We start from the raw sequence: 21433 nt of genomic DNA, 5'->3' as shown, positions 1-21433 counted from the left end.
GATACAATGATACAGGAAACCTATAAATTTGTGTCTTCAGTGTGTGCACGTGCATTTTCTTTGTAATAATCCAGTCTAGCAGTCTGTCATTGCAATTTGGTTTCCACTGAGCAGCAGCAGTCAGCTGGACTGTTCAGCACTGATGAGCTCATCCTTGCTGCTGTGAGGTTCTTGGGGTAGGATTTTTGCAACCTACATGTACTTATCTTTCCTTTTGTACCTTGAGGTGTCTCCTTATTGTCTTCTGGTTCTTTCTGTGTGTATCTGGGGTGCATGGCATGTGTTGATCATCTTAAATGTTGTTGTGTGTCATTTTAGGTACGCCACCTGTATAATACAGGAGACTTGAAAGACATTCACCTGGAGATAGAGAACTTTGTGAACTCCAGGACACCAAAGCTGACTCGAAATGGTAGGCCTGGCTGCTGTCCTATTCCTTTTGGTATTCTGGAGCTGCATTAGTGCAGGAACTAGAGGGCAGCAGGGCTGTAGGATATTATTTAACCATTCTCTTCATTTAGAAAATGTGCCCAGTAATTTTTTGTCAGCAGTCTGAGCTTACAATTTTTCAAGTTTCCATTAGCATGGGAATTTATTTTTGTTTGCTTCATTTCCCTTGCTTTATAATGCTATTAATTTTCTAAGCATATTTGTTTGTATAGGCAGTTCTTTTCACCTCCTTTATCTCTAGGAGTGCCCTTGCTTAAAGTGTAGAGGCCTGGACTGAGTTCACTCTAACAGTAGACTCAGAACTCTTACAAATGTATCAGAAGGTATTGCTTGTGCAGTCTTGCATGTTCCTGCTTTCCTTTTCTTCCTCTCATCTGTCAACTAAATGAGACCTCACTTTGCTTGCATTATTCTGAGAGCTAGATGCCTTGTGATAAGCACTTCAGTAGCTGTCTCCTTGTCTCTACCCTGAGGGGTATGTCAGACTTCTCCTTTTGCAGCCTTGTCTTGGATGCCCAGATAGTGTTTTGGGATTCCCAGAGTGGCTCTTTGCTGCTAAGCCTCCCTTTCACTGCTGAATAGCTGTGTAGTCTGCAGCCATGTCCCTTTAGGCTGTAATCTCATCAGATCTTCTGGTAAAACAAGGTCAGAATAGGCCAGTGCTTTTAAAGGAAAGTTTTAAAGGGAGAAGAAGAAGTTACAGCCGTGCATTTGTAGTTCTTCCACTAGAAATAGTATATCTGAGCTTTAGAGAGTGCTGCTACTGTATGTCCTTTTGATCATATTTAGCAAGCCTTTGCAACTCTTTTCTATTTCCTGGGGCTCTTTTACAATAGCTAGGGTGAAAAGTCTGGCAAGTTACAACTTAGATAATTACTTTTCAGCAAATTAGAAATACTTTCTTGGATTTAAAATAGATATTGATAGTATTTTAAAAGAAAAAAAAATCCTGTGCTCTGTTACCCATTGTAGAAGGAGCTTGATTTTATATTAAGGTTTTGCTTGTTGATTCATGGGGTTTGTGTTGTAGTTAGAATTTGAGTTGTTGTGCATTTCTATTTTGAAACGTGCTATTTTTTTACAGAGTCTGTAGCTCGCTCTAGTAAATTGCTCAGCTGGTGCCAGAGGCAGACTGATGGATATGCTGGTGTTAATGTGACAGATCTCACGATGTCATGGAAAAGTGGCTTAGCTTTGTGTGCCATTATCCACAGATACCGTCCAGACTTAATGTGAGTAACTGGCTGCTTCAAATAACTGGGAAGAGCAGGAAATTAGTGGTATTTGGAACTAATAATATGGAGCTGGAGGCAGTGCATTTGTGACTTACGAAGAAAAAGATTGAAATAAATTCAATTAAACTTCATAGAAACCAACATCCAGTGATTCGCTACCAGAGTGGAAGGTCATGATAGCTTGATGAATTTGAAAATAAATGTGTTGTCGTTTTCCCTTCTGGATGATTTGGCAGAATTAAGCTTCAAAATGGTACTGACTGGAAAGCATTATTGACTGACAGATTTTATGTGTGCAGTGAGTAAGGAACAGTTCATAGCTTCAGTTAAATCTCTTGTGAACAAGTCTCTGCACGGTCCTTTATACATTTCCTGTTTAACAAAGCAGCTCTTTCTAAAGACTTTCAGGCTGCTCTTTGTAGAAGTAGTGACCTACAGCCTAAATAAAGAGGTGGTTACTCTTCGCACACTGACTTGGTGGTTGGGTGAATAGCAGAGGTGTCCTCCAAAGTGATGTGTTGGGTAAAACAGTGCCCAGATTCTAGCATGGGAAAACACTGGCTGGAAAAAGTGATGATAGCAAAGACTCTGGCACTTCAATCTGAAATGTCTCCAGCTTCCCAAAGGGACATCAGAAAAAGTGGATTCTAGAGCTGTACTTGAAGACATAATCCACTATAAAACATACTGAAAAATTGTGGAGTTATTCCAATCCATATGCATTGAATTACTTCTGTATTGGTGTACTTGAGTTAACCTGAGCTACACTGTTTAATAGCTTTATAGCTTGTGGAGAGTTCAAACAGCTTTTGAAGTGGTTCATGTAACTCTCTACAAGCTATAGCTTTTTATATAGTTACGCAAGTTTTGGAAAAAGCCAGCAGGACAAAAATATGGCGCAGTCAAGAGAAAAGGGGACAAAAAGTCAAGATTTAATTCAGTTCCAAGCACACGGAAGATTTTATGTAGAGGAAAACATACAGTCTTCCAGTAAAGGAGGAAGTGGAGATGTATTTCAGAGGATAATGCTTTTTAAGAAGATAAGTCTAGGTGTTTAGGAAGAGGAAACATTTTAAAATAATATATTTGAGCCAAAGTTCGCTGTAGTTAAGTAGCATCAACTTTGTCAGGTTGGTGGCAAATAAAATTAACATTTCAAGTGGAAAAAAAAAAAAGATTGATATCTGAGTTCTTTCAGAAGACTGGTTTCTACTTGATTCAGTGCAAGGCCTCTTTTTACCCTTTGCAGAGACTTTGATTCCTTGGATGAGCATGATGTGGAGAAGAATAACCAACTGGCCTTTGACATCGCTGAGAAAGAGTTTGGGATATGTCCCATTATGACTGGAAAGGAAATGGCATCTGTTGGAGAGCCAGATAAGCTGTCGATGGTGATGTACCTCACACAGTTCTATGAGATGTTCAAAGACACCATCCCCTCTAGTGGTAAGCAGTTTGGGGCACTTCTGTGGGATTGAAAGACTGCTCCAGGGTGAATGTGTGTGTTTCAGTTGCTGTCATGCTGCTTCTGCACGAGCACATGGAGTAGTTACTCACTATAGCTTTACAATACAAAATGCTGACTTGTTACTGGTGCTGATAAAGACCACGTTAGCAGCAGCAGGAGCAAAATAAGGGGTTAATATACAATAATGTCCTCAAAAGTTCTAAACTCACTTCACTACTGCTAGATACGTTTTCTGCTTTCTTACTATTGTTTGTCTTAGCAAATGTTAGGTGCTTTGCCAGTGGGTGTTGAACAGGTGGTTTCAAAACACTAGCTGAGTTTTATACCTATTTATCATCTGTGAATGGTGAGACTAACTTCAGGTCACTGAGAAGCAAAACATCTTTGATCAGAACTGAAATGTGTAATTACCTAACCCAGATCAAAATGGCCAGCCTTTAAATATTGATAATGTCGTTACAGCTCTTTATTGCTGATGATCTTAATTCACATGTATCTCTCTGGTGTGAGGAAAAAATTGGCTTTAATAGCCTTTTAAATATATAGTATGTATCATGTATTATTTCTAAAACTCTGGACTGTTTTTAAGAATACTGATGTTCTTGTTCTTTAAATCATGCTCTTTAAATGTAAAAGTAAATAAGCACAGCATCTGTTATGGGTGGTTATAAATCCTGAAAGAACTGCTTTGGGCAAAATGAAAAAGCAGAATAGCTGAGAAAGGCATTAATTCTAGACATTAGTCATTTTGTACAGAGAATTTAAGAAAAAGTCTGCTACGTGAGAAAGAATCAGTGAGTCCTTCAGTTGTGTATTTAACAACAGCGCCACAGAAAAAAACTTCATGGCATTCCCTTGTTCTGCCTGTTGTCACTAACAGATAGCCTGGAGCTGAATGCAGAAGAAAAGGCTGCCCTGATTGCCAGTACCAAGTCTCCCATCTCCTTCCTCAGCAAACTGGGACAAAGCATCTCTCGGAAGCGCACTCCCAAGGTAACCAGGCACAGCCCTGGGAGCCCTTGGGTCGGGCAGGCTGCTGTCCAAGCATGGTACTAAAAATGCAGATGTCAGTGTTTGTTAGCGTGGCCACTTTGCAGGAGACCATGTGTTCACCAGCTCTTGGTATGGGACAATACATGACATTTATGCCTGCAAAAGTACATCAGTAGGATGTACCCTCAGTGGTGTATTTCAGTCTTAAAAACTTAACCTTGTGGTAGTATTTGGGCATATATTTTCTCTTGGAACATAGCTAGTTGTTCAGTTTTCGATGATTTGAAAGCGTTGAAGAATTGTCCAATTGAAGGTAACAATCCCCTAAGGAGCATCTAGAAAAAAACTCTTTTCATAAACAAATGCAGACTGAGCACAGGGAATTAAATAAGCTTTGCAGCTAAACTGGTTAAGAGCACTGATGACACTTATCTCAGCCCAGAGAGGTATGAGAGTTATTTTTGTTTTCTTTCCCCTACTCCTTCTGTTTTCAGGACAAAAAAGAAAAGGAACTGGATGGTGCAGGAAAGAGGAGAAAAACCAGCCAATCTGAGGACGTAAGTATTACAGTGAGATGTGTCAGGGAGCAAAATAAATGGTAGGTACCTTTTCCCCCACTTCACTTCTTTCATTTTTTAATATCCAGGCAGGGATTATATAGGACTTTTTAGATAAAATTTAATTCTTCCTCAGAGGTTACACTTTCATGGTATCTTTAGTGCAAATATTTTACTAATGATTATGAAAGAATACTACATAACAAATGAAATGTTGCAGTTCCCTGATGTTCTGTTTTTATTGCAAATTAGCATGGTTTGATGAGGACATCAGCACTCAAAACTTCTCAGTAAACTCGTGCAGTATTGACAGAAGCTTGATGCATATTTAAACTTTAACCTTGGTTTGTGCAAAAAGCATTCATTTCCAGTATGCCCATAAGGCAGTCTTTCAAATGCAGCGTTTGTAGCCAAATGGGTACAGGTGATTTAAAACTCAGTGCTTTGGGTTTGTTGTTTGAAGATGAGCCTTTGGTTTATGTCAAGGGCTTCACAGGGGTGTTTCAGCTGAGGTCTTTCTGGTAGGTATCAAATAAGATTGAAAAGATCAGTAAAGTTTAACAGAGCATTTGATGACTTGCCAAAGGAAATTAAAATCTGAGCTTTCAAGTGAGGCTAGGAGATTTGTTATCTGTAGCGTAAGAGACTTTTCACAGGAAAAGGTTAGAAAGGAAAAGGTGATCTGGTTGTATCTTGTTAAATTTTGATGTCACTGATTGTTAGGAGGACCTCCCACGAAGCTACAGAGAAGAAAGGCCCACACTGGTGAGTGCCCTGACAGAGAGGAGAATTGATGCTGCCATTGGGAATCAGAACAAAGTCAAGTCCATGGCAACCCAGCTGCTGGCCAAGTTTGAAGAGAATGCACCAGTGTCGTCCTCAAACTTACGAAGACAGGTAGGAGATGGATAATAAACCCCTTTGTTTTGGAACTGTAGGGGAAAACCATGAATGATAGCATGCATTCCTCAAGACTGGATGCTAGTGTTGCTTTTCTGCTTCAAAGGTTCTCCGAAAGAAGAGTGAAGTTTACCCAAAGCTTAAAATTTACAATTACTAGGTGGAGAAGACAAGCAATTTACTTCATTTTATAACTACTATTGCTCTTTAAAAGCTTTCCAGCTTATGCTGTTTAAGAACAACCATTTGATTTCTGATTTGAACATTTTCATATCAGGTTACATCTGTCAGTTCTTGTGAACTGTGATTAAGCTTTGTACGTGTGTGTATGTGCAGCAGATAAATGCCTGGGAGTTTCTTGGCAATCAGGGTGTTTGTGTCATTCCAAGTGAGGCTCGTTTGTTCTCCAGGATGGTATCTGAACTACTGCAACTGCAGGGGAGTTGTCTTTGAAGGTAGATTGAGTCACTTCAAGCTGCTGCTGGCAGCGCAGTGTCAGCAGGATGAGGCTCAGTGTGGTTTAAGTGCCAGAGTCCTTGCTCTGCTGCATGAGTCCATCTCCACAGCTTGTGCCAAGCTCTGTGCCATGGCCACATCGTGGCTGGGACCTGACCTGGCTGCTAGAAAGCCAGCTCAAGTTTGTCTCTGCCACACTACATATCAGCATTAGTAGTGTAACGTAATCAGAATGGCCATGTCTATCCACACAATAAAATGTTTCTTCAGCTGCTGCACATTGGCTGGCGTACTCAGCCAATGATTTGAAGAAACAATGAAATGAAAGGAAAGGTCCAAAAATATGTGAAGTTTCCCATTCTTGGTTGTTTTTTTTTTTCCATTTTATATTCTACTTGCTAAATGAATTCCCCCCTACCCTATTTTTTTTTTTTTCTTAAATGTTTGTCTGTACTATTCTGTATTCCATTCCTATGGCTTTCTTTGAGTTTCCTTCACTATTTTATCTTTCCTCCTTGGTCCCACCTTCCCTACAACCTGCATGCAGCAGCCTGTCCTGCCTTACCAAGAGCGTGTCCACAGCCAGCCATCCAGCAGACGAGAGCAGGGCCGGCTTGCTCCCATACCCCAGTGGAAACAGGTAAAGAAACTCATTCTGACTACAGTGCATTTCCTCACCCAACACCAGCTATCACTGCTGTGTTTTTAAGCCAGGCCTTTTCCAGCACCTTGTCTGAGTCTGTTATTTTAAATAACTTCCAGTGAATAAAGTCAGCATCTCCCTTTGGTGATGATGAATGGTTTAATGTTTCAAAAATATTTAATCAAATTTTCCCAGCCTTCTTATGCTAGTTTCAACTTACCAAGACTTTCATGGATGTTGCAGCAGAAATTTTTGCCATAGGATTTCTAGATTCTTCTGTTAGAAATAAAGGAAACATGTAAGCAATTATGGAGACTCATGAGGTAAAGATGTCTTATCATCTATGATATTAAAGCTCTTCCTTGATATAAATAGTAAAATTGGTTATCAGGCTTGCTATTCCTGTGTGAAATCTTAGGTGTTCTGTAGTTGCAGGAGACTTTCCTGTGGCTTCCCTTTCTTTAATGCAGCTTTCCTTGCCAGCTTCTCACACTTGTTGCTTTGCAGACTCCTGTGTTACTGTGAATTCAGTACATTTTAGGTTTTCTTCCACAGAATAGAGACTGACAGCAGAGAAATCAGCAGGTATCAAAGAATGAAAGAAAACTAAGGCTTCTGGTAAATGATCTTTTCAGGCATTTAAGGATACGTACCTCACTGGCTTCATCTGCTTCCACTGTTTCCCTGTGCAAATGGCCTCCTCGTGTTTCTGAGAGTGCTCAGAGGTATGTTGCTGACAGCCATAATTTGGAGAAACATCTACTTCTCTCTGGCTGTAGTTTAATCAGAGCATACTTTGGAGTCAAGAGGAAGACCATGACACTGCTTTGGAAATTCACTGTTCTTGATGAGTATGGATTCGTGTTGATCTTCGTGTCTGAGGCATTCAGCACAATTAATGCTGCATGTCATGACTGGTGTCCTGATTGAGAAGATTTCTCTTCAAGAAAGAAGACCTGAGCCTAAGGGAATTGTTGTCAATATCCTTTGGTTTCCTGACTCAGTGTTTGTTCTTCCTTTTGTCTCATCAAAATCTTCTTTATAGGCTAATGAACATTTTGAGATGGATTCACATCATTCATGATTAAGGCAAATTTTGTTTCTCAAGAATACTTATTAAAAAAAAAACCTGAAGCAGAAAAGCTGTACAATATTAAGTGAATTGATGAGCACTGCATATATTACCTCCTAGAAAAAGGAAAACTGGATTGTACTGGCTGTCTCTCTCTGTTTTAGCACTTGGAAAATGCCATATTCCTGCACCCTTGAGATTTCTATTTGAACCTGTTACTGAAAGTTTATGAAGGCTTTATAATTAAGTCTTTATAGTGAAACACAAAAGTTCTTACTGTCATTCTTTTGTCATTGATAGAAAAAAAGGACAAAGTTTTATTTCCTGTTTTTATTGAGGATTTTTCTCCTCACCAGAGAGCAGTTTTTTGGGTTTTTTGTTCTTGTTTATACCTGCACTACACAACTTAAAAGAAATTTTAAAAAAGGAAGAAAAAAATCCTTCTGCTCTTCCTTGATCTCTGTATAGGAAGCAGTGTAGAGCATATCTTTGAAAAGTCTTTCTGCAACAGTTTTACTTTCAGAGGATTTAAATTATTTTTTCGGCATTGGCAGTGATTGCCTTGTGTGGATGATTTCCCTCTCAATATCGCACATGGAGATGATCTTTCCTTGACTGGCTCTACTGCGTCAACAGAAGATGATTGATTCCTGGGTCCAGATGTCTTGCAGGATTTGCAGTGCTTTTGTAATGAAGAAGTATATAACTGGGTCTCAAGGATGCAAAATCTGCAGGACACAGAAGGATCAAAACCCCACTGATAGGGTCCCTGTTCCAAAGGGTCCTTACTGTGTGCCTGGGGAAGGGAAGAATATGGATTACCTTTATTCAGAAGCCATGGACATGCACTGAGCCATTTATTCTTGACTGGACAGAGACCAGCTGAGACCACTGAGCCCAGCAGCCAGCTTTGCCAAGCCTGGACAGAAAACCCCTCCTGCAGGACGTTGTTGCTGGAGCAGTACTTCGGCTGGCTGCTGAGATTTCTGGTTCTGGTTGCTTTGGCAGGCAGAACTTGATAGCTGTGAGGCTGCACCTTTTGATGGTGCTGGACTGGCCTTCTGTGGTGACTTTGGTCACTCTGGGTTTATAGCTCATCCCTGAGTGACAGACTGTCAACAGAGGAGTGCTGCTGAATACCAGGACCTGTCACTGAATCACAGAATGGCCAGGTTGGAAGAGACCTTCAAGATCGAGTCCAGTCCATCCCTTAACACCTCAACTGGACCATGGCACTGAGTGCCACATCCAGTCTTTCTTTAAACACATCCAGGGATGGTGACTCCACCACCTCCCCAGGCAGCCAATTCCAGAACTTTATCACTGCACGTGCAGGAACCTTGTTCCTTCGACAAGCTCTTTAGGGATGATACATGTTTGCTAGAAAGAGCTGTTCATGAAGCTTTTGGAAAGGTTTCTCTTTTGGCACAGGGATTGAAGTTCATGAGCAGAAGCTTCTGCTGACTGAATCTATCACATAGCAATTGCCTTCTAGTGGAGAGTGCTTTGAAGAGGAGCAAAGCAGCTCCTAAGGTGACAAAGGGCGGGGGGGGGGGGTGTTACTGAGAGAAACCACAGGTTGCCTAGTGTTCTTACTAGCCAGCAAAATGAAGCTGAGATCCTCTCTTTGGGAGAAGGGCAGTTATATGATTGACAGGTTTGGTTCTTCCTGTCTTCTGGAAGCTGCATGGAAGAGGAAAGTATATTGCAAAAGCATAAGAGTGGTTGCAAGGGAAGAGAATTGCAAAGGAAGTGGTTTGGGTTGGACCCACAGTTCTGGTGGGAAATTGGCATCTGCTTTGGGGTGTTGCCTGCTGGTGTCTGTCAGATGGAGATCCTTAGCTGTAGTTGCTTACCAGTTTAATTCTGGTAAGACTCTTGCTTTACCCTTGAATTAAGCTATTAGGTGAGCAGTTTCCTTGAGCTTGTAAGGCAAGATACCTCTGAGTGTTGTAGAGGTGGCTTGCTAAGTGAGAATTCCTAAAAAGAGTGAAATCCTGGCAGAATCTGTTCTGAAGCAGTTTTTACTGTCATCACAAGACCTTTAATGGTGTCTCTCTTTGAAAGGCAATACCTTCCAAAGAGCAAAGGGGTTAAAAACCTCACCAATCTCCTTCTCACAGCATTCTGTGTGGTCTGCATCCCTTGTGAATTGGATTATAAAGGTGAATTTATTGAGTTGCACTTTGAGGATGTTGACCTGTGTTGTCAAAATTGGTTTTGTGTTCTTATGAGCACCACAGCAACATCTAATGATGCACAAAGATATTATGAAGTGAATGTGCACAGTGGAAATGTAATTTCTTTTATATGATGGTAATATCACCTAAAAAGGCTGGATTGTGTTTCATGGTGTGGTGGTTAATCTCCTCAAATGAATGCCTGCTTGTATAAGAACATCTTCCATCGTGTACTCTGTGCTTTCTGAGCCATTTTAGCTGCTTTTGGGAAAGAGCATCTCATCCAGGATCATAAAGCCATATGGTCTGTCCAGAAGAAGATCTGACTGGGCATGGAGACGAGCCTTTGAAATTGAATTTTGCCCTGGATTTCCAGACCTTCAGCTCGTAGCCTTCAGCAGTCTTCTATTGTTCCATAGGTCTCCTGTCAGCAACAGCTTTTGTATGTTATACATAAGCTTAAATCATGTTTGATGTGTACAAAGATACTTATAAAGATGGAGATCCCACGTGTTCTGGTGCACATCTTTTCTGCCTCTGGACATCTGCTGCTTATTCTTTTGAGACCATTCCCTCAAGTGTGACAAAGGGCAGTAGTGCAGACTTTGCAGTGATTTTGTTGGAACTGTGCTTTTTGAAGATAAGTGATGACTGAGATGGCCACAGACAGCCAGAGCTGAAACCTCAACAGGAGAGAACTTAAAACACCAATGACTTCTGCAAATACTTCTTTTTTACCTTTAATTTTTTATTTAAATGTGTTGATTATTTTCTGCTTTCCTATGGTCATCGTTTTCTTTGCAAGCTCAGAAATGCATTCCACTGGAGGACTGATGGAGCACCTTCTTCATGCATCCATCCAATATTATATTCTGAGATTTGCCGTGGAAAAATAAGCAAGTTTGTGAAAATTTTGACATCTGAAATGTAAACTTGGCCATGGACAGATGAAAATCCATGAGCAGCTCTGTGGTTGAGAATGTTGCCATGCTTTCAGTTAGAAATTAGTGACTTCAAAGCTAAGCCTTTTGAACATATAAATGTTCCTCATCCACTGCAGTGCAAAGTCATATGCTTCAGTTTAAGCTGCTTTTAGCATCTGTTAGGGATAGAGGAGTGTATTATTTATCTGTTTTGTTGAAAAGGAAGAGAGCACCCAAACAGATGTTAGTGCCAGCTCATCTGCAAAGGCAGTAATAAACATCTGTAATATCTCTATACCACGTGCAGTTTTGTAGAGACTTATCTAACAGTGGCTTTGGGTACACAGCATTTTGTTTTTTCCCAGTGCAGCCATTTCCAGATATGCTCTGGTGAGAACTCGAAAGGAAAAACCAGGCAGAAGGCTCATTAATAAACAAGAAATGGTGGAGAAAAGACTCTACATAACAAGGAGTGCAGCACTAGAAGGGCATGTTTTCTGGTGTGTTATACTGAGGACATGTATGTGCATTGTGTAATGAGCAGACTATTAAATACAGCTCCATTTTCTCTACAAAGCAGCTGGATTTCTGTTCTAATAGAATGTAGTACATTTTAACTTGCAAAAATGGTGTAATGTCTGTAATTTAGAGAGGAAGGATCTGAAGCTGGGAGCAGAACACTGAGACGTGAATTGTATTAGTAATGAGCTGCAAGCAAGAGTAATTAGGTCGACAGGATGGATATTTTTAAGCATTTTAAGGCACAGCAATAAGTAATTTTTCATGAAGCAAAGAGAGCAGTCCAGTTGTGCTATGGAGAGTTCCAAGTTTTGCCTTTAACTGATTGACTCAAAAGCTGTTGGTTAAATTGTTAATTGCTACAAATCTGTGTCCACTGAGTGTCAAATGTGATTGTGTGGCTCTGGGTAAAAACTTGGGTCTCTCAGCTTCAGGTACACTGTGGCTTTAGCTAATTTGAGAGATGTGTGAACTTAGATCATGGTCTCAGTTCATGCATTCTGGCCGGTCTCACCAAACCACTGGTAATGTCACCTCTTTTCTACCATTATTATGATTTTTTTTTTCTTTTTCTGTTTTAAAAAAAGATGAGGCATAAGGAACGTTCTCGGACCTGCCCCAAAAAAGTGATCATGCTCTCTTCTTCCACTCCATCTTCCTCTCCATCGTATCCCAGGCAGCAGGTGATTCCCTCTGCATGCTCTGTCCCTTTCACTTCATTGCTGCTTGTACAAGCGACTAGCTCAGTTACCAAATAGCTTATTTACAAATACATTTCCAGTTTTCTTTCTCTCAGGTGCTGATGGGGGTTTCTCAACCTCTTAGGTTAGGAAGATAGAGCAGCATTAACTCACTGGAAGCATGAAGACTCTCCACTGGAGACTGAGATTTTGCTGTAGGCAGATTTTTTATCGCAGTACCCTTTCTCAATTTTGAGATGCAGCAAAGTAGAAATTAAATGTTTGGAGTAATGCAGGGAAAGAAAATTAAACTTTTTTCCATCTCCATTCGCCATTTAAATAGGTGTGACTGAAAAGTTGCTCTTGTATCCATGAAACTTTTTTAGGATTGCTTATCTGAAGTGGTTTTTGAGTGTTGTAGTGGCCTTCACATGTCCACTGTGGTCCTTCTGTTTCTCCCACACCAGGCTCTTGTCTCAGTCTGACTTAAACCTGGAGCAGTGAGAGCTGTTCTGCAGTGAGAGCACACTGTATAAATGTGCATCCAGATGTTTGTGTACATGTATTTGTTGTCCTAGTTATATATTACCTGAAATCCTTCTAATATTTCTGTCCTTTTGTATATTGTCATTGTGCTTCTTTGAGTTGTATCCTTTAAAATTATTTGTTTCCTTTTCCTGCTGTCAAATCCACTTCTGGATCAGTCCTGAACTAGAGGTCCTGAAAAGGCAGTTACAGTCCCATGGAGCTGTCATGACATCCTGTGAGGATTGTACAAATTAATTTCCCCAGAGGTGAAGCTGAGCTGTCTTTGCTGAGCTCTTGAGCCTATAAACTGTAAAGGAGCATTACCTTTTAGTAGAGTAAGACAAGTTTTTATTCTTTGGCAGAAAGTTTGACTTGCCTTATTGCTGTGATTTCTTGAATTTTAATTACGTGTTGCAGTTTTATCTGCGCTAATTATTGGCAGCCTCCAGGACACACATTCTTTGCTGCCTCTGTGGTATCTGCATCTGCAAGACAGATCAGCTCTGCCTACGGATCCCATTTGAAACTGTCCTTACAAAACAGGGGGTTGGTTTTCTGCCACGCTGTGAACAGCAGCCTTTTCAAGAGGGATACAGGAGAGGACATCTAGGTGGAATGGGTGAGGAAAGCCCTTTTCATGAGCAAAACCTGCATTTAAACTGCAGTGTAATGTTATCAGATGATGTGATAGCTAGCTGCCATCCTCGTGTCAAAATCCTTTGAAAATTTTGTTGGATACATTTTATGAAAAAAGAAAGGTTTTCCCCAACCTTACATATGGAGAAACTAAGGCAGTTAAATGCTGAATTTTGCCTTCTAATCTATAGTGTGGGATTCATTTTCCATGTAGAGAAATTTGTTTTCACCCACTAAGGATCTTGTAGCTCTATATTTTCCTTCTGTCACCTCTCCAGGTGTTTGTTTGTCCTGTGTGTTTTTGGTTGCCTAGTTCAGTCATGAAAGCCAGCTACTGCCAAGTGTATTTTGACCATTTTCTATGTTGTGTTTTATAGAAGTCTTCCTTCTTTTAACTCAGGAATTTTTACCTTCTGTCTTACAGAACTGATGTTAGACTCAGTCAGAGTAATCTGCTTTTACAGGCATTATTTTTCCTTATGAATGATTTTTTTTTCCCTGAAATTGCCTTGGCCCAGGCCTCATAGCAAGTCAGAGGGATCTGTATCCATGTTACACTAATGTCTTTTAAAACCTTTAATTCTACTTTTTCTACTGCATTTATTCTGCCCCTTCTTTTAAACTCTCCATCGCCTTCCTCTGAACTAATATCACAGTATAAGTTATACTGAGTGCCTTACCATCTTTATTGCACTAATTTGATTACAGTGTGATACTATGTTTTTGTTTATAGCCCTAATATGAATATATACTTTAAAAAAATATTTTCTACAGGAGCCAACTTGTATTCTTAATAAACTTCTGCTCTGGTTGTGGCTTCTTTTATGCCTGCATCATAAGAAAAATCAGATAAAGTGTGTTCTGATTAGGAAGTTGGTCTGTGATTGTTTTTAAGCTCATTATTTGTTGCCTGCAGAGATTCAGGGAACCTGGTGCTGGCTATCCCAGGGAACAGAGGCCCAGACAGGAAAGGGTAAAAAAGCATGAACAAATGGCATGGGTGCTGATGACACAAAGCTGTGGTGGATGTGTGCAATACAGAGGTCAAACACAGGGGGTGGTGAAGCACATTTATCCTAATGCTGCTGTTAACACGCTGGAGCTGCTGAGAGTCAGTCAGGAGCGATCCTTCCTGTGTGACACCCACATAAATGCATAACAAGCCTCCATCAGCAGTTTGCTATATGCTTTTATTTCGCCCTAGGTCAAGCACTTGAGCTCTTCCCGTTCTTCTTTGTCTCCTACACCTCTTTAGTGAAGTATGCTGTGGCTTTAGCAGAGCAAGAAGAGTTATGTGTTGTGCTAATTGATGCGAACATGGTTGCATTGTGTTCACCGCTTGCTTTCTGGATGGTTAAACAACTGGCATTCCATCTTGCCTCCTACAGGCCAAAGTAAAAGGAAAAATGATGAGGCATTATTTAGCATAGAGACTTTGAAGCCTTCTTAACAATGAAATATTCAACAGTCTGTCTGAATGGCTCAGTATTACACAGAAGCATGGGAAAATAAAAGATAGGCACTCAAAAGGACAGGTTGATTTGAATTCATATTGACAAATTAATTGACATTCCAGTACAGGCTTTGAATGAATTAAGTCATAAATGGGAGCCAGCAATAAAACTGTTGCAACTTCCAGAATGTGTTCTAACAAAAGTCTCTTGTGGGCTGAATGTTTTCTGACAGGCAGTAGAAAATGAATACACGTGTCTGCAGTGACACAGAAGCCCACAGCTTCATAACAGGCCCCAGTTTTAGTGACAATGATCCAGTAGGAAGGAGTAGGTGGAACAGAAAGCAGCTTGAAAGTAGAGAGTATTATTAATGCATCTGAATGGGAAAAGTGTTTCCTGTAAACTGGGTGTGAACCCAATTTTCTGTTCTGCATGAGAGGACAATTAGTAATACAGAGGAGAACCCTGGCATTCTTGACAGATCGAGCCTCAGATTTCTTGATGCACGTGTTTGTGGTTCCTGTCCATTTACTTTTGTAGTCCACAAACAAATTAGCTGATGGCTGTGTGATCCTGCAGTGACAGTCCTTATACAGTAGGCCACCTGCCAGGTCTTTTTTCATGTCACTGAGTGCACCACACAGCAGTTTAGGAACGCTGATATGAAAGACCAGAATAGCAGAGGTGTCAAGTATTGTGCCTGGGGTGTATTGTCATGGTAGTGCAATAAGAACAAGTAGGACAGTGAAGTTGCATAAGTAAAACTGGCAGCTTCTGTGAGTGTTTGATTTTGCTGTTCTTTGCTTTATTTAGACAGGCTCATTAAACATGCCCTCTTTGGCATGTAGAGTATTTACTTTGCATATACCACCATCTTTAAGAAATTAATTAATTCTTTTTGAGAACCGAAATACATTACCCTAAAACGTGTTTCTGTACTCAAAATCTAAGAAACAGATAGGTACAGGTTGAGATGTTTAAAGGAAATCTTTGAGAATGCAGAACTATGGGGCAATAAACTGACAAATAAGGCCCTTTGTGCATGATAAAGCCACATCTTAAAATTTTTTTTGATGGTAATGCCAGAGAGAAAGGCTGTGTGCTTGTTTGATTTTGGCTGCAGCAGTCCTAGCAAGAGTTGTGAATAAAAATTAATTTAACCACTTTTTTCTTGCCCCTGAGGGTCAAAATGTAGCACTTCATTAGAAAAGGACATACTGGGGGAAAAAAATCCCCAGTTTTCACATGAGAGCTTTTGTTAATGTTGTGCATGTGGATGTCATACCTTTTGGCTGGCATTTGGTGTCTGTTCCTTTTTGTGCTGGTGTGTTTACATCCTGCCTCCTTCGTCGTCTCGCAGAGATCTCCTCGTTTATTTTCTCATGACCAAGTGCCCATGAGTGTTGAGCAAAGGGCATGTCAGCTGGCTGCCCTCCTGGAGTCCAGACGTGCACTGAGGCATCAGGTGACTACAGCCCTGCCTATCTGGTGTCCTGGAGCAGTGTGGGATAATGGGTACAGGTGAAATCTCGGGGCAGAGAGAGAAAAAAAAATCACCAAAATATGATGGACCGCTGCTCTACAGTCACGTGGTTAAAGCAACCGTCAAGACTATTTTTGTCTTTATTTATAGCGTCTTTATTTGACTTGCCATTTCTTAGCTGTCTCCTTGTTTGGCGAGTGACTCTTTCTGTTCCTCAAAACAGAATATAAACAATGAAGTAAAAAGCAGCCACTAAACTTCAGAATAAATGCTGAAAACCAGCTGGGCTCTGGATCAAGTCGTCTCACAGCGGTCATTTAGCAGTCAGTCGCAAATTTTACTTGCTTCTGGAAGCAAGAATATTCACATTTTCCAAGCTTAATTCCTGGCTCTGTAGTACTCCTCTTGTGTCCATCCTTCCTGTGCAGTTGTTTCTAATGGTAGAGCTGGCAGTTTGTGCAGATTGTCTTTGATTCCGGTGTACACTTCTGTTTTGTTTCATTTTTGTGCCTAATTTTCTCTCCAGTCTGTTGTCTTTGGGTTATGGGAGCATGCCAGTTTGAACTGTGGTTTCTTTGGTTGCTCTCTGTTTTCAGTTATCTTCAGCAGTGCTTGGCAAACTGCAGAGTGCTTTTTTGGAAAGCACCATCTACAGAAGTGCTTTTTTTCATAACTTAACTGTTTGGAGTTAACCATCCCAAATCAAGCTGTCTTCTTGAGCTGGAGCATAAACAGTCCCAGAACTTCCGCTGGTGGGCATAACTTTTGCAAGCCCTACTAAAAAGAATTTTCTGACATCTAGGTCACTTCACATTGCTGGGTTTTTTTGGGATGCCATCTTTTTCTGATGGCTGAAATCCCAGAAGCTGTTCTCCAAGAAGGAACAGCAAACCTTTGGCTAGATTTGAAATTTTAGCTATGAAGGCCTGAATAAAAAGACTATTTTAAACATAATGACACCTCTTTGTTAATGGGTGCCATGACTTAATATCTCATGCAAGGTCCACAATGCTCGTGCATTTCCTTATTCAGTTAAAATGATGACACAGAAATGAAGATCTAGACCAACATACTTTGCTCCTAACTTTTGTAGTGCTCTCTGGCAATTTTTAAGCTCCTTCTGAACTTGGAGATGCAAAGATAGAAATTATTTTTGAAATTGTCTAATTTCTGTATCGTGCAGAATTGAAAAGGAGGAGAAACTGAGAACAGAAAGTAGAGGAAAGCATAAAGTGGGTAGGGCAGAGAGGAAAAAGGAAACAGATGTTGGAACACTGCAAGCAATGATGGATTATGATGTGGGATTTAAGGGAAGAAAACAAGAAAAATACTGAGAGAGAAGGCTTAGCAAAGTAAGGACATTTTCAGAGGAGAAACTTGATTAATGTTGATGTACAGAAAATTCTTGCATGAACAATTATATTTACATAAATTGGGGAAATTGTGAAAGCCAAGCTCTTTTGCATTTTGCTCAGTAAATTTAATCTTGAGGTTAGCCTATTCCAAGTGGCTAGAAGTAGCTATTTTCATAGGTCATGCAGTTACATGACATTTAGTTTTCCTTTTAATAACTAAAACCATAATTTATTTTTCAAAGAAAGCCAGTTATTTGTAATGTGCTTTTTTTTTTTTTTTCTTTCCAGACTATAATTTTTAGGCATGCACAGTTTCTTCCAGTGCTGTTTGTCTGATACTTCCAACTTTTTTCCTATTAATATGAAGTATTTACTGGGAGATGGGCATAATCATCTGTAGAGATAATGACAAGGACATATTAGAAGACCAAATTTTGGGTTCTCCTGTGAGGAATCAGTTTCAGAAGGATGCATGTTCCCAGTCTGTGATTTATTCTTTGATAATCGATCAGATTATTTTGTATTGATACATTCTTCTTTTGTTCAGTGTTTCTAATCTCTTTGCAGTAAATTTTAGGTTGGAAATTTGCTGTTAATTACTGGAAATACATACAAACGAACTTCTTTCTCTTCTGTCCCCCAGGAGAGCAGACTTTTGGTTTATATAGTTAAAATGTAGAAGAGGTCTCACATGGCCTGAAAGATGATCTTAGTGCCTTGGGCCAGTAATGGAGAACAATGGGAGATACAGAAGGAGCAGAGGAAATTGATTTGGGGTCTTTGCCAGTGGCTTAGTTGGTTGGGTTACAAGAGGTTGGACATCTGTGAAAGTAGGTAACTGCTTCCAAATGGTCCCAAATAATGTAAAACCTAATAAAGAGCAAATTTAGAATAACTACTCTGCCTCGCTAGGGAGAAAGTAAAGATACACTGGCTATTTTTCTCAAAGTTTTCCTGTAAGAGTCCTTAAAAAATTGTTCTTGATGGTAGCCAGAAAGGCCTGGGCTGGGTTGGTTCTTTTTTTAATTTATTTTCTCTTTTCTCTTAGAAGAGAACCCGTATGATTGTGTTGATGTTTATTTTATGTTTTAGCCTGAGACGGAGCCGTCTCGCCGATTCTTTGTTGACCAGTGGGAGCTCTCCCTTAGCCTCCGCTCTTCCAACCGCCCTTCCTCACCCTCCTCCGACTCCCTCCGACAGGTAGCCCTCACCTGAGCGCTCCAGGTGCACTCAGCTGCCTTTGCTTGCCAAGGACACCCACGGGACACAGCCAGGCTGGCGCTGCTTCACCTGCAGAGCCTCTGTGCTTCTCCGTGCGCAGAGGAGAAGCCAGAGGCAGCCTGTGCCTGGCACAGCTCGGGTGTTGCCAGCCATAAAGCAGTTTGGAACTAAATGTTTTTAACATGCCGTGTCCGTGAGAAGTTTGTGGTGCACCTCACACTCAAACCAGGGGGTTTGAGCACTGATAGTCTTTCTGGCTTTGCAGTGAAGCTTTCTGGTTTTGCTTGTTGCTTTTGTTGAAGTTCTGGGCTAAACAACAGAATGTGTTTGTGCATTTGTGGTTAATGGACAGTGTGAAATAAAAAGTGCTTTGGCTTTTTGAAAAATCACTGAGAATTTGAACTAGTTACAGTTGTCCTATGCAAACAGCAGGAACTTGATTTCACCTAAGCTGGAGCAAGTTCTTTGCCTCCTTTTGAAAATGTTGTAGAACATTGTATGTCTTGAAGACCATGGAAAGAAAGATAAAATGCTTCACTCAATACCCTTAATTAGGCCAGACGTGATATGTAGGCAAAAAGCAAAACAAATCAGCCCCAAATTAAAAATTCAGCAAGTAAATTTCTCACACCAAATAGTCCAAGGTACTGTGAGTTAATATTATCATACTAATTTTTTTAGCATGGAACTTCTTACGTGCTGGTAGGAATTTAAAGATCCTGAAGGATCTGCAGTTGAAGGTTTCAAATCAAAACTTGGTCAGGGGAAACCTGACTCAGCTAAAAGGAAGTTCTCCCCCTGGAAATGCTTGCTCTCTCTTCTAAGAAAACTCAAAAAGCCTCAGAAGCTCTGATCGTTCAGAGGAAACAGAAAACTCTTGGCCAAATTATTATGATTGCCAGTTAAAAATCAATGATGAAGAAAATTTAGACGTGAGCACCATTTTAAATGTAATGTTTGACAAGATACGTCATTGAAAAGCAACTCTGCACATATGTATGTGGAACTTGGAAACACATGGAACCTGGGGGACTCAAAGATGAATCATATGTTATTTCTTGCATGTAGAAATATTGCAAGTGTTCTACTTCTTGGAATGGAATCTGTAAGCAGGTATAAATTCTTTCTGGGTAGAAATAAACCCTCCCCTCATTACTGCAGTGACAGCTTAAGGAATTAGGACTAGTAACAGCAGCAATCATCTCTGGCTGAGCACTCCATTTTCATAATCTTTTTCCCCAAAGTAGTACCCATTCTGTGATGAATTTCAGTTTCTGTGATGCTTCCTGCTGTTCTCATGTCTGAACTTGTGAAGGTTTTAAACATTCCTAAAGGGCTAATAACGACACATATTAAATTAGTTATTAGTTGAGGGAAATAACTGCTGTGCTTCAAGCAAGTTTTGCTAAATGTGAAAGGGGTTTTAAGATACAACTTTTCCTTTTGTTATCCTTGGCATTTCACACTTGCTAGAAGCTGAGTGGCTCTCTGATCCTGTATTAGCTAAGAATCCAGCTAGAAACATGCGTAATGGTGCTTAGTCTGGAAAAGGGAAGTTGCTTGGCGTGCTCTTTGCTGCTCCGAGTCAAATCCATGGCGTTTGCAGTGTGATTGAGCTAACATGGATGTAACCACCTCGTTTTCTTAACCATATAATTATTGCCAGTCGTGTTTCCTGTGAAAAACACTTTCTCCACTCCTGCAGTGATTGAATTTGGCTTGCAGACACTCATTTCATACCACCTAAGGTAACAACCAGCTTGCCTAGACTGCTGAAAATGCTGGAGGGTTTTTAGATACCCAGAGTTACGGAGTCAGTCTGTGCCCATGGTGGAGAAAAGCCAAGTCATAAAACTGTGTTCAGGGTTGAACAAATATATGTTCCAGATGTATGCAGGTGTGGCTTTAATGCATTGTATGAAGGCTCTTCCATGTTTTTCCATATAAGCCTCTGTGTATTTTTAACACTGGAAAAATTAATACTTTTGACTCACTGGGAGTTCTTTAGTTAAGGACTTTTCCCTGCTCTGTGAATGCTCTGTAAATTAATTCTTTCCAGGTGCAAAGTATACAAATATAGTGTTGTAAATCAGCGTGTTGCATTAGACTTGGTAACATGCCTTCTAAAAGATCTTTGTTTCTGATGTCAGTTTTACCTGGAACCTAAAATCTAACCTCTATTTAGCCTCATCTTTTAGAAGTGTCTATACTGAAGTTTCCAGGGACAAAATACCCCACAGATGAACACAAGATCTGCTCCCTTCATCATTATAGTGTTTCAGGAACACTTAAAAAATGCAAAATGCAAGGCTTCCTGTCGGTTCCTACAGGTGATCCTGGACTGCACTGGTATTTCTGATGACACTGGCTTTGCTATTACTACTTGTCACTTTATGTTGTCCACTGTCTTGGCATGGTTTGACCTCTCTGCACCTTTTCACCACCTAACCTCTCATCATTCTAGTTATTTTTTTTTAATTTGTTTCTTTTTTTTTCTTTTCTCACATCACTCTTGTTTTATTCAACCCATCTGGTAGAAGTACATAAAGATGTACACAGGCGGAGTGAGCTCATTGGCTGAGCAGATAGCCAATCAGCTTCAAAGGAAAGAGCAACCCAAAACCCTTCTAGACAAGAAGGAACTGGTAAGACGAAGTGCCGGAGATGACGTGTGTTTGTG

At 40.3% G+C, this 21433-nt stretch overlaps 1 protein-coding gene across 3 annotated transcripts in view; it reads left to right on the top strand.

Moving 5' to 3' along the window:
• The window catches only part of MICAL3 (microtubule associated monooxygenase, calponin and LIM domain containing 3), a 107067-nt gene that overhangs the window by 13441 nt on the left and 72193 nt on the right, over nucleotides 1–21433 (top strand). For 2 of the 3 annotated variants that reach the window (XM_068191847.1, XM_068191846.1), the window contains exons 10-21: nucleotides 319–412; nucleotides 1535–1682; nucleotides 2935–3131; nucleotides 4034–4146; nucleotides 4641–4703; nucleotides 5427–5600; nucleotides 6607–6699; nucleotides 11984–12079; nucleotides 14157–14213; nucleotides 16055–16159; nucleotides 18625–18732; nucleotides 21291–21398. In XM_068191847.1, coding sequence (XP_068047948.1) covers nucleotides 319–412; nucleotides 1535–1682; nucleotides 2935–3131; nucleotides 4034–4146; nucleotides 4641–4703; nucleotides 5427–5600; nucleotides 6607–6699; nucleotides 11984–12079; nucleotides 14157–14213; nucleotides 16055–16159; nucleotides 18625–18732; nucleotides 21291–21398 — 1356 coding nt within the window. The remainder of the gene's footprint in view (nucleotides 1–318; nucleotides 413–1534; nucleotides 1683–2934; nucleotides 3132–4033; nucleotides 4147–4640; nucleotides 4704–5426; nucleotides 5601–6606; nucleotides 6700–11983; nucleotides 12080–14156; nucleotides 14214–16054; nucleotides 16160–18624; nucleotides 18733–21290; nucleotides 21399–21433) is intronic. The other variant, XM_068191848.1, reaches the window with a different exon arrangement.

The sequence above is a fragment of the Anomalospiza imberbis genome, chromosome 5 (assembly GCF_031753505.1).
Source record: "Anomalospiza imberbis isolate Cuckoo-Finch-1a 21T00152 chromosome 5, ASM3175350v1, whole genome shotgun sequence".
NCBI classification, from domain to species: domain Eukaryota; kingdom Metazoa; phylum Chordata; class Aves; order Passeriformes; family Viduidae; genus Anomalospiza; species Anomalospiza imberbis.
The sequence above is the reverse complement of the archived record's forward strand: the minus strand, read 5'-3'. Positions and strand labels throughout refer to the sequence as shown.